General features: G+C 41.7%; 2 protein-coding genes across 2 annotated transcripts; both read right to left on the bottom strand.

Moving 5' to 3' along the window:
* Nucleotides 1-1,410: 1,410 nt before the first annotated feature.
* On the bottom strand, nucleotides 1,411-3,172 carry LOC121718470. Its single transcript, XM_042103482.1, has 2 exons — nucleotides 2,359-3,172; nucleotides 1,411-2,219 (listed from the first exon to the last, which is right to left on the bottom strand). Exons 1-2 carry the CDS (start codon nucleotides 3,170-3,172, stop codon nucleotides 1,606-1,608), a joined length of 1,428 nt encoding a protein of 475 aa, XP_041959416.1. The 3' UTR covers nucleotides 1,411-1,605.
* A 5,101-nt stretch (nucleotides 3,173-8,273) lies between these two features.
* Nucleotides 8,274-10,227, bottom strand: LOC121718469. The gene is made up of 2 exons (XM_042103481.1): nucleotides 9,423-10,227; nucleotides 8,274-9,276 (listed from the first exon to the last, which is right to left on the bottom strand). Exons 1-2 carry the CDS (start codon nucleotides 10,225-10,227, stop codon nucleotides 8,564-8,566), a joined length of 1,518 nt encoding a protein of 505 aa, XP_041959415.1. The 3' UTR covers nucleotides 8,274-8,563.
* Between the last annotated feature and the right edge of the window lie 6,483 nt (nucleotides 10,228-16,710).

Genomic DNA, 16,710 nt, shown 5'->3' with positions numbered 1-16,710 from the left:
TAAATGGGGTGGCAACAGGGGTGGCAAGACTGTGTCCCAGGGGTGGCAGTTGCCACCCTTTGCCACCCCGTAGATCCGCGCATGCTAACTTGGTCTGTGAGTTCATAGAGGCCTCTTTCAAGCCCTTGTTAAGAATGTCCTTAGGGATTTTATTAAAGGAATTATCCGGAGTAAAATGCACTTTAGATCAATTTACGGATGATTGGGAGTACACACGTTGAGTTGACATCAAAATCATGTAATTCGGATGTGTTTTGAGAAAGTTCGATTGTACCGTTTTCAGTCAAAACTCTTTAGCCTGGAAGTGACCCGGGCATGTCATTTCACCGCTACAAAACGCTATTTTTATACCCAGGGCTCGAATTATCTTTTTGTCTTTAAGGGGGTCTCTCTATCTCATAAAAAGTTGGCACACCCCGCGCATAGCCTAACAAGGCGATATATGAAATAGCCTAGGCGCAAGTGGCACTTTTGCGCAGTACAGTATATGCGCACGGTAGGCCTAGGCTTTACCTTGACACACGCACACAACAGACATAGATTTTTCATAGAAATTGATTACTTTTAATTAATTTCAACATATTATTGATTGTAATAGTCCATATCTCATTTCAATTTCACAATACAAAGAAATAGACTAAAAGATTTAGTCTGTGCCATTCTCAATTTCACAACGTAACTCATTTAAACCAGACCACCGTCTCAGATAGGCTATCCTCAGTGTCAAACACAAGTTTGTGTTTGACACAATAGTTTGAGAGTCATATCTGCTCCAGAATATGATGACATCAGACAATTCTAGATCCCTCACTCAAGTTTTTCTGGAAATTTTGCTTTAGGGGGGTAGTAATGATAATAAGGTTCAAGACGATCAAATGGATCAAAACTTAGAGGTACTCTAAGCAATGTTTTGAGTAACATCACTTTTGCTGATGTTCAAAAAGATGCTCCAAAAGACCCCCCCCCCCCTCCGGTGCAACTGAAACTTTCCTAAACGTGGACCTCGTCGGTGATTGGCTGGAACAGTTTGTTATGTTTCATGGTTCTAAAATGTTTTAGAAATGTTTTAGAAACCACGTCACACTGCTTAGAGCACCTTTAACAACATCAGTTACCCTCAACCCACTGCTTCTGCTACACTGTGAAATAGTCTGTGATCTGTAATAACTCCAGAACAGGAAACATCCTTAATGTGTTCTTTCAAACCAATTAACTCCTGATCCCTAAGTACTTATCTTCCATCATGCCAATCACACCTCCAGCTAAACCTCCAACAACTCATTCCATTATGAAGCCAAAATAAACCCCATTGTCTATCCGCTGCCATGTGGCTTTCCACACTGCAAAAATAAAATTGAACCAAATGTTATTAATCTGATATTAAGATAATAAAATATATTTGCTATTGTTTTTAGTATGAAGAGACTTACATAGTGTTTTCTCGAAATATCATTTAATTGAAGAAGACTGTCTTATTTTAAGGAGTCTTATCAAGACAAATTTGCTCAATGCATTGGCTTCTTCTGGCTCATCTTCAATTAAGTAAATTATTTTAGGAAAAAGTACTAAGTAATTCAGTTTATTCTGAAGACTAATAACACTTGGTTAGGTTTTCTTAGATAAGCAGTTTTTGCAGTGCAGGGTGTCGCCGGTGAACGCTTTGCCGATTGTCCAACCAACAATTGCCCCCAGTGCACCACCACCAGCCTGCCCGAAGATTGGATGTATCACTCCCAAAAATGTGTGCGCTACCCCACCAATAGTTCCGCCAACTGCTCCACCTATTGCTCCTCCCATGGTGCAAGCATCTCGCCCATGCTTAGACACTAATGGTGCTATTTTCTGTCCTAGGACTCTTTTCAAAAGTTCATCCAGTTTTCCATAACCTGAGACAACAGCTTCCACTATGCCCTTGGCTGTTCTTACGACTTCAGACGAACCCTTGGATCTGTGTACCCCACTGAGTAGTTCAAGCACCGCTGCGATCACTGCTAAGCTTCCGAGTGTGAAGGCCGGCATTTCCCCTGCAAATATTATTGTGATCAGCCCCACAGCTGAAAGTATCGATTCAAAATATTGCCTAACAAGTTTCTGGACGTCTACTTTCATCCACTTCTGGTTCTCTTCCTGATCATCGTGTTCTTCTTTTACGTCCTTCTTATTGGTAGAGGTGTGCTGGTCGTCTTTTACTTCTTTCTTGTTGGTAGAGTTGTGTGTAGCTGCAATTACACAGGGGTAACACTTACCAGAGTATGCAATGTAATTGTTATTCAAAACAGTTTATGGAAGTTATTATAATGTAAACAAGTTTGTTAGTAGTTTTTGATCAGTTGTCCAGAACTGTATTTACTGACAAACCTTTGGATGTGTGTTGTTTGTTGGATGCTATGAGCACAGCCAGGATTGCCACCAAGCTTCCAAGCAGGCCTATTACTCCAAATATTGTTGTGAAATGTCCTATGGATGTGATAAGTCCTATGGCTGTGGCTGAAAGCACTGACATGGAACATTGTTGTCCTCCAAGAAATGCCTTCTTCAACCAATTGCCGAAATATTTAACTCCCACGGCCCCCAACAGCGCACCCATGAAGCCTCCAACAATCCCTCCTGCCATGAAGCCAAGCAATGCTCCGAAGCCGCCCGCTAAAGCTCCCCCTAGTGCTCCTGCGATCCCTTTGTCTGTTATTGCGTTCCTTTTCAGGATTTCGTTGGTGAATGCCTCACCAAATGTCCTACCGAAAACTACACCCAGTGCGACCCCAACTGCCTGTCTGAAGACCGGGAGAACCTCTCCCAAGACTGCGTGCACCGCTCCACCAACAGCTCCACCAACTGCTCCACCAACAGCTCCACCAACTGCTCCACCTAATGCTGCTCCTATGGCACCATGCTCAGAGACCACCAGGGAGGCAAGTCTCTTTTCTTTTTCTGGACCCAAATGTTTGACAAGATTTACACATCCTGTGACCACAGTACTGGCCATGGTTTGAACAATACCTTGTCGGACGATTGCCCTGACTATCGCTTGAGCCATGACTATGATCACAAGTCTCAAGGTGAGCACCGTTAATCCTGCGGTCATGATTGAGATGAGCCCCACAGCTGCAAGCATGGTCTGGAAGCGCTGCCTCATCCCTCCAAGGAACCTCTGGTGGTTCTCTGCTTTTACCATCTTCCCCTTCTCCTCTCCTGTGTTGAATGGAAATGGAAAGTGTCAGATGTGTCAAACACACTCACACACACACACACACACTGCCAGCTGAGCAAACCTTCAGCCATGATTGAGATGAGCCCCACAGCTGCAAGCATGGTCTGGAAGCGCTGCCTCATCCCTCCAAGGAACCTCTGGTGGTTCTCTGCTTTTACCATCTTCCCCTTCTCCTCTCCTGTGTTGTGCTCTGAATGGAAACGTGCATGGAAAGTGTCAGATATGTCACGCACACACACACACACACACACACACAGACACACACACGCACACACACACACACACACACACACACACAGGCTTGCATGTATTGGTTGGTATGAACTGTAAAAAATACCTGATTTATTTATTTATTTTCAGAAATGCCAACACCCAAAGCCATTTCTGTTTAGTTGTTAAGAGAAGTATTGAAAGACATAAAAAGTAAATGTATGAAATGTTTCAAGTTCAAACACAGCTGCGGGGGTAAATAATGCAAAGTTTGGAATGTAGCGAGGCAACGTTAGGCTCCAGGCATCCCAGAGGACTAATCCCCTGTAGTTCTGCACAGGTCAGACAACAGGTTGTGATAAGGTACCATTTTACTATGTAGTGAAGGTGAAGATGTTGGGGACAGCACTGGCACTTAGTGTATCATATAGACAAGTTCAGTAAAATGGTCTCTGGGTAAAAACAAACAAAAAAAAACCTTCTGCACAATCGGAAATGAAAAATTGGCCGCAATCATTTTTTATTTTATTTTTGTAAATGCTGAAGCCACAATACACTGTCTAAGTGGTTTTGTTAAGAAATATGAATATATGAATGCAAGTACACTTATGACATCATGACATGCATACAACTTCTTCTTTCTTAGTATTTTAGAATGTAGTTTTAACCACATACATATAACAATGTTTTGTAAACAATTGCTTTAGAATTGTTCTTAACAGCTTTTCAAATGGTTGTCAGTATATTAAGAGAATAAATTACAGAGAATAAAAGTGATTCGTTGCTGTACCTGTTTGTTTCACAGGTGTGAACATCCTGACAAGTTGGTGCCCCATACTGTGTATGTGTAAGCCTGTGTTTGTGTGTGTGAGGTATAAGACTGACTGATCACATTTGTTGAGAGCTCTTCTGCATTCATTCCGAGGGTGTGTCTGATGAAATCATTTTGCTTCAGGTTGTGTATGTGTGTGAGTGTGTGTGTGTGTTTGTGTCTACAATACAATGTGGATTAGAAGGACATGTATGGACGGTCATGTGTTAATGTGAGTGTGTGTTCATGTACTGTACACTCTAACCGTACTGTATACTGAATACATGTGAGTAACTGTGCGTACACACTGGGACCAGTGGGGGCGTCTAAATGAGCTCTGGCTACCCTGCTTTAGATGCTTGACCCTAGCGGGCATTCCAGACACCCACTGGCACTAAGAGACACTGGTTCTCATAAAAAATGGTTTCCTCAAGTTAATGTCTGACTGCTCTCAGTGTAAACATACAGTTAGAATGGGGTTGGTGGTGGCATAGTGGCAGCAATCAGAAAAAAATTGTTGTCAATTTCTGGGTGCCACTGCTGTGCCACAAAGGAAGACACTTGACCCTGAGTTATTCTGGGGAGACCGACCCTTGTAAGATGCGTTGGATAAAACATATGAACACATAAACATTAAACGTTGGATAAAACATATGCAAACATATGTAAGTTCCATTGAATAAAATCATCAGATACATGAGTAAGCAAGAAAGAAATCAGAAATGCACCTCTGTACCTACCCTAATTGCAAGACAGCAAACAGAAAAAAAACAAGATAAAAGCACAAATTCCAAAATGTATCTGGGTGTATATATGTGTTTGTTAAGTGAACACTGTGCACATTCCCTATGTGTGTGTGTGTTTGTGCACAGTTACCTTATATAAGTGAGAGAATGAAAGAATTCCATCAGGAAATGCCTTTGACAGCTGGCACCTGTACAGTAAAATATGACTCCTTCCTCCTGGAGGAGAGAGCTGAAGCTGAACTTGAATAGCGCATAGTTTTCATAACTATTGGTGTGAATGAGTGAGACAGGGGTCATGTAATGCAGTGCTTGCCTAATTTCCTTGTTCCTGATGTGAGATTAAGATTGACAGATTTACTTCAAGTGTGTAGTAAAGCACTATATGTAACGTGTTGTTGTTGATCATCATTCACATAACCTTCACCCACACCATCATCATCATCATCAACAACAACAACAACAACAGCCAGAATAACACAAATCACATTCACTCCTCCATCCACTTCATCCGCCATTTTGACAGCATCATCAACATATCCCTCATCATGTTCTCCATCCCCCATATGGTCTGGCTTATATAATAATATTATTGTAAAATATCAATTGATAATCATTCATATTATTAATATCACATATCAATCACCTGAGGGGTATTTCACAAAGGCAGAATTAATGCATCCAAGATAAGTGATAAAGCGAGGTTTGACATAGCGTTGTCTGGTCATCCTAGCTCAACTCATTTCACTAACGCCAATCCAGGATCAGTATGAGTGACTATGTCAAGCCAGATGTAAGTAATTCAGGATGTGTGCGCATTCTCGTTTCTGCCCAGAAAAGAACGGTTGGAATAAAAAAGACGCGGAAAATAGTGTCATTCACACAAAGTGAAGTAAAGTTGTCCTTTTTGGAATGGGCAATCATGGCTATTTCTTTAAAACAGCAGGAGTAGGCGTGGTAGACCAACTGAATGCAAATTTACGTATGCACCCACGTGTGAGTGCTTCCTTGTCTCGGCACGCAACGTCATTAAAAAAGCGCTTGCCACTCCAAAGATGCACATAGTATGATATACCTTTATATTATAGTTGAAAACACCTTCGAAAACTCCACTTCCAATAACTACATTAGGCTATTCATCAAACGTCTATCAACAGGGGCAGCCGTGGCCTACTGGTTATCGCTTCGAACTTGTAACCGTAGGGTTGCCGGTTCGAACCCAACCAGTAGGCACGGCTGAAGTGCCCTTGAGCAAGGCACCTAACCACTCACTGCTCCCCGAGCACCACTGTTGTTGCAGGCAGCTCACTGCGCCGGGATTAGTGTGTGCTTCACCTCACTGTGTGTTCACTGTGTGCTGAGTGTGTTTCACGGATTGGGATAAATGCAGAATTTCCAAATTTCCCTCACGGGATCAAAAGAATATATATACTTATACTTACTTACTTATACTTATACTAACAAAAGAAGCAAACAACGAGTACCTATAGGCCTATGTTAATAATTATAAGGCTATCACAATTAAAATAATAACCATATGGTAGTAGGCAGACAAACCGTTTTGTTTTGCGAGCAAATACATTTAGCAAATAGTATATAAATGGAATAAAGCTCCTTAAAAATTAGCACGGGGGTCTGATTTGAATGACAGCTAGCTGAACCAATAAGACATAATTATCATTTCAGTACCCTAAGCGAGTTAAAAAATACCCCAAAAAATAAAATAAAATGAAGTTAAGTGAACAAAAAAATAATTTACAAACAATTACTCTGATTTTAAACATTAATTTCTAATACAATTCTGTTTGACTTATAAATGGAGCATAGTCACTTTAAGAGCACTGAGTATGTTCTCATAATACCATTTTGCCAGCTCTTGTTTACAAGCCTTGTTTGAGCCATATTGATTGCATTATTTGAACAATAATATGCACGATATTAAGTTGTTATAAGCAGCCCTCATTGCTTTGGAAGTGGACGTACTGTATGTAATGAAAAGTTGCTTCACATTTATATTTGCAATTAAAAGTGAATTATGTGCCTGGTAGAACCTAGCTGTCTAAATGAAATGTGTTTCAGTTCCAAATCACATTGAAGGCAGCCTATGTTTAGGAGCTCTTTCACCAATCGGAGTTTACAGTAAAAATGGGGGGACCTGGATAATCTTGCATGTCACATCTTTAGCTCCTGTAGCTTTGTATTTGTTGACTTCATGATTTCCTTTTAAATGTTATATTAAAAATGAGATACACAATGACAAGCCAGCTGGAATCTGCCACTCTGTTAGTCTCTCTACTGCGCGTGCAAGATACACTCCCAATTTAGTAGAGTAAAAAAGGTGGAGATTGAGAGGACTCAAAAAAAGTATAATCTTTGCTGTGTTGGTGCATTTTGACATTGTAAATGTTCTCGAGGAAGAGTGAAACACAGTTTGCAGTAAACCTACTATTTATTGGCTACATTTGGATGCCCCCTCTGTACTTTGGTGCCCTACACACAGTGTGTGATGTGCATGACAGGAGCTGCGGCATTGTGCCTTCATCCCTGTGCTGCTGTCACTGAATCACCAGGAATCACCATGACGCTGGGAGCCGCACTCGTCTTTATTTACTTTTGCCAAAAGAGGAAGACAGACAGGTCTTGTTACTCAGCCACAATCCACATCTACACCACTAGTGCAGTGCAGTGCTAGATCAAAACATGCTCGTTCTACAGTTCCAAAATAAAAGAGAAGCCAAAACTAGACAACACATATTTTAATGACAATGAATTCCACTCTAGTAATAACTAACAAAAGACATTTACGATAAAGAATTTACATTTTATAATGCACAATTATTGGATGTGAATGTCATATACCGCAACAATAGTAAAGGCAAAACTAAACTGGACTTGACATGAGAGTCTGAATATTATGGCTTCAACCTTACACCATGCTAGACCACTGATCAAGATTTGTGGAAAATCACACCTGGTGGTAATGATAACAAAACGGTGTCCAAACATAACCAAAAAAGTTCCTGACCCCAGCAATAGAGCCGCCAAGACTAGACGACACACATTTTAATGAGATTCTGTTAATAACTCACAAAAGACACTTATGATAATGAATGTACATTTTATAACAAACAATTATAGGGTCAAGACCATCAAATGTATTACAATTTAACATCAACATTCAGGGGAGAAGGCTTAAACCATGTGTTTTCCCTCCTTATCAACTATTGCCATGAGTAAACAAAGCTAGTAAACTAGAATTAGTCTGCAGATGTTAATTTACATTTGCAGACTAGTGCTAATTTCTGACATTTCTTTGGGACAACTGTCATATCATGCATCTCATTAACTTTTGTTTTGCATGCAACACCCATTGTTGATGACACACCCTTGGTTCGGTTTCTAAACTGGTGGAAATGCAGGCTGGTTCACTAGATAGTACCAAGGCTCAAAAATTCTGAACGGAACCGGTTCAAGAATGGGTTCCCTGTTGGTGGAAAAATGCATAGTGTGAAATAGTATGTAATCTGTGTAATAAGTCTGTTTAGGAAACATCCTGTTTACTAATAAACTTAAACCATATTTTCAAACCAATTAACTCCTGATCCCTAGGTACTTATCCCCCATCATGCCCATCACGCCTCCAGTTAAACCGCCAACAACTCCTCCCGTCATGAAGCCAAAAAGCGTCCCAATGTTACCCCCTATAGCGCCACCTACTGCCCCTGCAGCACGTTTGTCCATTTGCCCACGCCTGGTCATGATGTCGGTGGTGAAGGCTTTGCCAATTGTCCAACCAACAATTAACCCCAGTGCAGCGCCAACTGCCTGCCCGAAGATTGGATGTATCACTACCTTCAAGAATGTGAGTGCTGTCCCACCAATAGTTCCACCAACTGCTCCACCGATTCCTCCCCCGATGGTGCAAGCATCTCCCCCATGCTTAGAGAACACTACTGGCGTTATTTTCTGTCTTACGACTTGCTTCAAAAGTTCGTCTAGTTTTCCACAGCCTGTGACAGCAGGTCCTACAATGCCCTTGGCTGCTGTTACGACTCCGGATGAACCCTTGGATTCATGTCCCCCACTGAATAGTTCAACCACCACTGTGATCACTGCTAAGCTTACTAGAGTTAAGGCTGCCGTTACACCTGTAAAGATTATTGTGATAAGCCCCACAACTGAAAGCATCAAGGCAAAATATTGCCAAACAAGTTTCTGGTCGTCGACGTTTCTCCCCTTCTCGTTCTCTTCTTGATTGCCATCTTCTCCTTGTACTTCTTCCTCGTTGGTAGAGGTGTGAATAGCTGCAATTACACAGAGGTAACACTTATCACAGTATGGAATGTGAATGGGTATACAAAACAGTTTATGGAAGTTATTATAATGTAAACAAGTTTGGTAGTGATGACCTGTATAACTGTATAATTAATGTTTTAATCTACTGACAAACCTTTGGATGTGTGTTGTTTGTTGGATGCTATGAGCACAACCAGGATTGCCACCAAGCTTGCAAGCAGGCCCATGACTCCAAATATTGTTGTGATATGTCCTATGGATGTGATAAGTCCAATGGCTATGGCTGAAAGCACTGAAATTAAACATTGCATTCCTCCAAGAAATGTCTCCTTCAACCAATTGCCTAAATATTTAACTCCCACATGCCCCAACAGCGCACCCATGAAGCCTCCAACAATCCCTCCTGCCATGAAGCCTCCAACAATCCCTCCTGCCATGAAGCCAAACAATGCTCCGAAGCCGCCCGCTAAAGCTCCCCCTAGTGCTCCTGCGATCCCTTTGTCTGTTATTGCGGTCATTTTCATGATTTCGTTGGTGAATGCCTGGCCAAATATCCTACCCAAAACTACACCCAGTGCGACCCCAACTGCCTGTCTGAAGACCGGGAGAACCTCTCCCAAGACTGTGTGCACCGCTCCACCAACAGCTCCACCAACTGCTCCACCAACAGCTCCACCAACTGCTCCACCTAATGCTGCTCCTATGGCACCATGCTCAGAGACCACCAGGGAGGCAAGTCTCTTTTCTTTTTCTGGACCCAAATGTTTGACAAGATTTACACATCCTGTGACCACAGTACTGGCCATAGTGGGAAGAATACCTTCAGCTAGTCTAGTATTCGCCGTGACTATCGCTGTGACTATGTCTAAGATCATAATCCTCCAGGTGAGCACTGTTAAAGCTGCGGCCACGATTGAGATGGGCCCCACAGCTGACAGAATGGTCTGGAAATGTTCCATCTTCCATCGAATGGAACCTCTTCAAAGGCTGGTTATTTCCTCTCCTGTGTTGTGCTCTGAATGAAAATTGTGCCAGAAAGTGTCAGATGTGACACACACGCACACACACACACACACACAAAATACATACTTTAGAAGATACTGGAATGTTTGAAGATCTCTTGGAAATGACAATGCAATATATTCCTTGCCAAAATGTATCTTATCTTTGGACTTATTTAGCCCCCTTCGCAACAGGCTTGCATGCATTGGATGGTATGCACTGTAAACAAATATCTGATTTATTTTCTTCTAGAAATGCCAATGCCAACACCCAAGGCCAACCGTAAATGTGTGTGCGTCTGTGTGTGTGTAAGTGTGTGCGTGCATGTGTGTGGGGGGTATTTCCATTCATTTGTGAATAAGATATACCATACAAAAAGTATATATATATATATATATATATATATATATATATATATATATATATATATATATATATATATATATTAAATTAACTAGATTTTCACTTTGAAATGTGTTTAGATGACCCATCATGATGCTGTTTTTTAAGGTTATACATTGAAACAAGCTCAACTTCTGTTGTAGCTTTTTTACATTTGTTAAAGCTGATATTGTTTGATAAACATAAACGTCTGTAAATAATAGTGTTGCAAATAAAAGACGCATTTATAAATTGTAGTTTTTAATATACTTGTAACCACATTCATATAACAATGATATAGAAATGTTTAAGATCATGTTTTAACATGAACATCCAGCCTTTTAAATGATTGACAATGTATTACCGATATCTACTATAGAATAAAAAAGTGATTACCTGCTGTATCAGTTTGTTCCACAGGTGTGGATGTCCTGACTGGTTGATGCCTCGTACTGTATATGTGTGAGAGTGTTTGTCTGAGGTACAGGACTGACAGATCACATTTGTTGAGAGCTCTTCTGCATTCGTTCAGAGGGTGTGTCTGATAACATTATATTGCTTCAGGTTGTGTATGTGAGTGAGTGTGTGTATGTCCCATGTGAGTGTGTGTGTGTGCCTGCATGTTTGTGTTCACAATACAATGTGGATTAGATGGACATGAATGGATGGTCATGTGTTCATGTACACACTACTGTATACTGAATGCATGTGAGTACCTGTGCGTACACACTGGTTCCAGTGGGGGCGTCTAAATGAACCCTGCTTTAGATGCTTGACCCTATTCCAGACACCCATTTGATCTAATAGAATTAAAAAAACAGGATACCTCAAGTTAATGTCTGACTGCTCTCAGTGTGAACATACAGTTAGAAAGGGGCTGGTGGTGGCATAGTGGCAGTAACCAGGCAAGTTGTGGGGTCAATTCCTGGCTGCCACTGCTGTGCCACAGAGCAAGACACTTGACCCCAAGCTGTTCTGGGGAGACTGACCCTTGTGATAATTGACATAATGTAAGTAGTGTTGGATAAAAGCTTCGGCAAAATGAGTGAGTAAGGGGGAAAAAATCAGAAATACTCCTCTGTACAACCCTGATCGCAAGACAGCAAACACAAAAAAAAACTAATAAGATAAAATCACAGTTTCCAAAATGTTTCTGAGTGAGAGGGGTGTGTGTTTGTTTGATTAAGTGTACACAGTGTACATCTTGTATGTGTGTTTGTGTGTGTGTGTGTGTTTGTTTGAGTTAGTGTACGTTGTGTACATTCTGAGTGTGGGTGTGTTTGTTGTGCACATGTTAAAGTTGTATGTGAGAAAATGAAAGAATTTCATCAGGAAATTCCTTTGACAGCTGGGCACCTGTACGGTAAAATATGCTTTGCTGAACATTCATGGTTTCCCCAATGAACTGTAGCTCCCCAGTGCCGGCAGCGCTCATGCAGCACCAGACCATGACACTCCCACCACCACGCTCGACTGTAGGCACGACACTCTGGATATGACGCTGAGCATGTGCACTCATCTTTTTTGGCCTTAGGCCTGTTCTGAGTAGAACCTGTCCTGTTAAAACCGCTGTATGGTCTTGGCTACCGTGCTGCAGCTCAGTTTCAGGGTGTTGGCAATCTTTTTATAGCATCTTAATGTAAAGCAACATTTATTTTTTTCAGGTCCTCAGAGAGTTCTTTGCCATGAGGTGCCATATTGAACTTCCAGTGACCAGTATGAGAGAGTGTGAGAGCGATAACACCAAATGCAACACACTTGCTCCCCATTCACACCTGAGACCTTTCTTACACTTTAGAGTTACATGACACCAGGGAGGAAAAATGGCTCTTTTGGCCCAATTTGGACATTTTCACTTTGGGGTGTACTCACTTTTGTTTCCAGCGGTTTAGACATTAATGGCTGTGTGTTGAAGTTGTTTGTGAGGGATGTACTCACTTTTGTTTCCAGCGGTTTAGACATTAATGGCTGTGTGTTGAAGTTTTTGTGAGGGATGTACTCACTTTTGTGAGATACTGTATAACCAAACAAATGTATATAAAATATGCCAACCCATCAGGAAAAATGATAATGACAGCTGAGCGCCTTTGGGGTGAAATGTGACACCATGAGATAAATCACAGCATGTCCCTCATCAAGCTCCCCAGGCATTATACACAGTTCCTTCTTCCTGGAGGAGAGAGCTGAGGTAAATTAGAATACTGCAGTTTGTACATCTGTTGATGGTGTGTTTGTGTGTGTGTGATTGTGTGTGTGTGTGTGAATGTGGGAAAGAGAGCTAGAGAGACTGTATGCTGCATCTGCCTATAGTTTCCTTGTCCCTTATGTGAGCTTAAGACTGTTCTTTCTCCCCCATAGAGAATTGCTCTTTTTGTTTTGTGCTAACAACTGAAGTCAGCTGGTGACTGCATGACATCTTTCTGAATGGATACTGTTAACACTGATTATATAATAGCTAAGGAGTGTTGATGCAGCAACGAGAAATATAACGTTTCATAGATCTGCAAATAAATATATTTCCTCTATCAAAATGGTTTCCAAGCAACATTGAGACACAGCAACTCAAATTTTTGAAGCAAGTTGTGTTAGCACAGTAATATAGAATGAAATGCCGTCTTGTACACCATGGTGACCAATCTCATAGCCACACACACTTTCACAGTTCTCAGTGCCCCAACCAAGCAATCATTACCCATAACCACCATAACTAGTCAAGTTGCATTTTAAAATTGAAATTGTTGTATTATACTGATAATTTCGATATTCTTAATCTAAGTTATTTAAAACACTTTAGGTCAGAGCAGACCATGTGGCAGTATGCACAACATGAAAGTAGCCATGGAACCACAGCCTTCCTATCTGTGTGGGTGTGTGTGTGTCTGTGTGTGTGAAAGAGACTGTATGGTATATCTTGCTCCTCACTTGCACATAGACAAAACACAAGCAACTTAAAACACATCTTCATCAAATTGAACACATGCGCACCATTTAGAAAATGTACTGCAAATTCAATTACACATTACACAAACCACAAAGAGCCAACACAATGGAAGTGTTTTTGAAGGATACTTAAAAGTGATGATGTCTGGAGACTATAAATAACTTTTTTTCCTGACAGTTTCCCTTCAACCCCCCATTTCACACATTGTTTTACTATAATCTGATTGTCTGCCTTTGGATAAATAGTTTTGCTGCTTCTGTACCGAAACTCACATTTACACTTTTCCTATTGCTAACACACTAAAATGACAAGCACAGAGAGCAAAACCTCTTCTCAAGTCTCCAAAACTCTAAACACAATTTCTGCTTTACACACATTTTGTATTTCCAAATGGCACTTTTTAAATGCACTGAACATGGTTCTCTGCATAAGACACAATGTTTGACATTTCAAAACACTGTCATTCAAATGACACTACATGAACTAATTGGCCAATATATATGCATATGTTGCACTGACTTGTTTGGTGAAAAATAAAACATTAAATGTTTCAACAGCATGTGTGTATCTGCAAATATTTCTGTGCATGTGAAGAATTTTCTACAATTTGAACTATTTCTGACTACGTGGTGCAGGGACAACAACCTCCTGCTGAACGTCAGCAAGACCAAGGAGATTGTTGTTGACTTCCGGAGAGGTCACACCCAACACCTGCCACTGACCATTGACGGTGCTGTGGTGGAGAGAGTGAGCAGCACCAAATTCCTGGGGGTGCACATCAGTGAAGACCTCTCCTGGACTACCAACACTGAATCACTGGCGAAGAAAGCTCAGCGCCGCCTGTACTTCCTGCAGAAGTCATCATGACCACATTCTACCGAGGCACCATTGAGAGCATCCTCTCCAGCTGTATCGCTGTGTGGGGCGGAAGCTGCACTGAATACAACAGGAAAGCCCTGCAGCGCATAGTGAACACAGCTGGAAGGATTATTGGTTCTTCACTCCCCTCCCTGAAGGACATTTACACCTCCCACCTCACCCGCAAGGCGACCACAATTGTGAGTGATGCAAGTCACCCCGCTCACAATTTGTTTGATCTACTGCCCTCTGGGAAGAGATACAGAAGCCTGCGCTCCCGCACCACCAGACTCACCAACAGCTTCATACACCAGGCTGTTAGGATGCTGAACTCTCTCCCCCCTCTCCCCCTCCACCCTCAGCTACATAACATCCTGGACTTTTGGACCCACAATGGCTGCCTTGCACTACTCCACTTGCACTACTCCACTTGTACACTTGCACACTTTGCAACTTGTTGTTGTTGTCCTGAACACTTCTGAACACACTTCTGCTGCTCTTACATAACTTGCACCACTATGCCACTTGCATACTTAGGTCAAACAAAACTACCTCAGCCATTTATTGGCCTGACTTTTGCACTATTATATTGACTGTCTACTGTATGCACAATTGCACAATTTCAACCAAATTTTGCTGCTCTTATTTCTTCATTGTATGTGCCTTCTTATTTTTACTTTTTATATTGTTTACTTGAATGTTATGTTTGTCTGTGGACCTAATTGGTAAAATATGTCTTGTCTCCACCGTGGGATAGTAGGAAACGCAATTTCGATCTCTTTGTATGTCTTGACATGTGAAGAAATTGACAATAAAGCAGACTTTGACTTTATTTTAGTATTATGTCAAAGCATACTAAAGATGAAAGTGCTTTTATGCCCAACAGTGTGTAGTTGTTGGGACAAAAATCTGGTAATATGAATGAAAGTGTGTGCCATGTGGTGCAAAAGTTTGATTTTGATAATGCTATATGTAGTTTTGGTTGTAGTGCTTCATTTTGCAGGATATATGAGGTATTTTGCAGTTTGGGTGTTGTGAATCGTGTGTGAATTCTGATAAAACCAGCCTAGTTTGCAAAATTATGTTTTAGCACAATGATAACTGTAATGATAACAGCTCCATCCAAATATGCATTCAAGGTGGTAAAACCCAAAGCACCTGTCATCCAAAAAACATATGACGTTGATGATGAACTACCCTGAACACTCAGAAAAACTGAATATCAACTCTAGAAAAAAAACATATGACGTTGATGATGAACTACCCTGAACACTCAGAAAAACTGAATATCAACTCTAGAAAAAAAACATATGACGTTGATGATGAACTACCCTGAACACTCAGAAAAACGGAATATCAACTCTAGAACAGCACAACAAAATGATTCAATCATATATCGGCTGCCTTTGACACGGTTAATCACCGTATCCTTCTCTCTATACTCGCTGACATGGGAATCTCCGGAGCTGCTCTCTCCTGGTTTGAATCCTACCTCACAGGACGCTCGTTTAACGTATCATGGCTTGGTCAGCTATCTGCACCTCACCATCTCACCACAGGGGTCCCCCAGGGCTCAGTGCTGGGCCCCCTCCTCTTTGCTATCTACACCACCTCCTTGGGACAGATTATCCGTTCGCACGGCTTCTCATACCACTGCTATGCAGACGACACACAGCTCTATCTGTCCTTTCCACCTGACGACCCCCTGGTTTCAGCATGGATCTCGGATTGCCTTTCAGACATAGCTACATGGATGAAGGCACACCACCTCCAGCTGAACCTCTCAAAGACTGAACTGCTGGTCATCCCAGCTAAACCTACCATACACCACGACATCAACATCAAATTTGACTCCCTGTCTGTTTCACCGACCAGGACTGCAAGAAATCTAGGAGTTGTTCTCGACAACCAACTAAACTTCTCAGATCATGTTGCCTCAGTCGCCCGGTCATGCCGTTTCGCACTCTACAACATACGGAAAATCAGGACTTACTTGACTCAAGATGCTACCCAACTTCTAGTTCAGGCAATAGCCATCTCACGACTCGACTACTGCAATGCCCTCCTGACAGGTCTCCCAGCCTGCGCAGTGAAACCACTTCAGATGATCCAGAATGCGGCGGCGCGCCTGGTCTACAACCAACCCAAAAGGGCACATGTTACCCCGCTGCTCATCCAGCTACACTGGCTACCTATGGCGGCCCGCATCAAATTCAAGTCTCTAACGCTTGCCTACAAAGTAGTCTCCGGTTTTGCTCCC

The sequence above is a fragment of the Alosa sapidissima genome, chromosome 9, assembly GCF_018492685.1.
Source record: "Alosa sapidissima isolate fAloSap1 chromosome 9, fAloSap1.pri, whole genome shotgun sequence".
Classification (NCBI taxonomy): domain Eukaryota; kingdom Metazoa; phylum Chordata; class Actinopteri; order Clupeiformes; family Clupeidae; genus Alosa; species Alosa sapidissima.
The sequence above is the reverse complement of the archived record's forward strand: the minus strand, read 5'-3'. Positions and strand labels throughout refer to the sequence as shown.

What these genes read in the sequence shown, in the direction of transcription:
- LOC121718470 (XM_042103482.1), bottom strand. Translation starts at nt 3,172, where the DNA reads ATGGTAAAAGCAGAGAACCACCAGAGGTTCCTTGGAGGGATGAGGCAG. An exon ending in CAAACAACACACATCCAAAG is followed by an intron (nt 2,220 to 2,358) that starts GTTTGTCAGTAA and finishes GTGTAATTGCAG; the next exon opens with CTACACACAACTCTACCAAC.
- LOC121718469 (XM_042103481.1), bottom strand. Translation starts at nt 10,227, where the DNA reads ATGGAACATTTCCAGACCATTCTGTCAGCTGTGGGGCCCATCTCAATC. An exon ending in CAAACAACACACATCCAAAG is followed by an intron (nt 9,277 to 9,422) that starts GTTTGTCAGTAG and finishes GTGTAATTGCAG; the next exon opens with CTATTCACACCTCTACCAAC.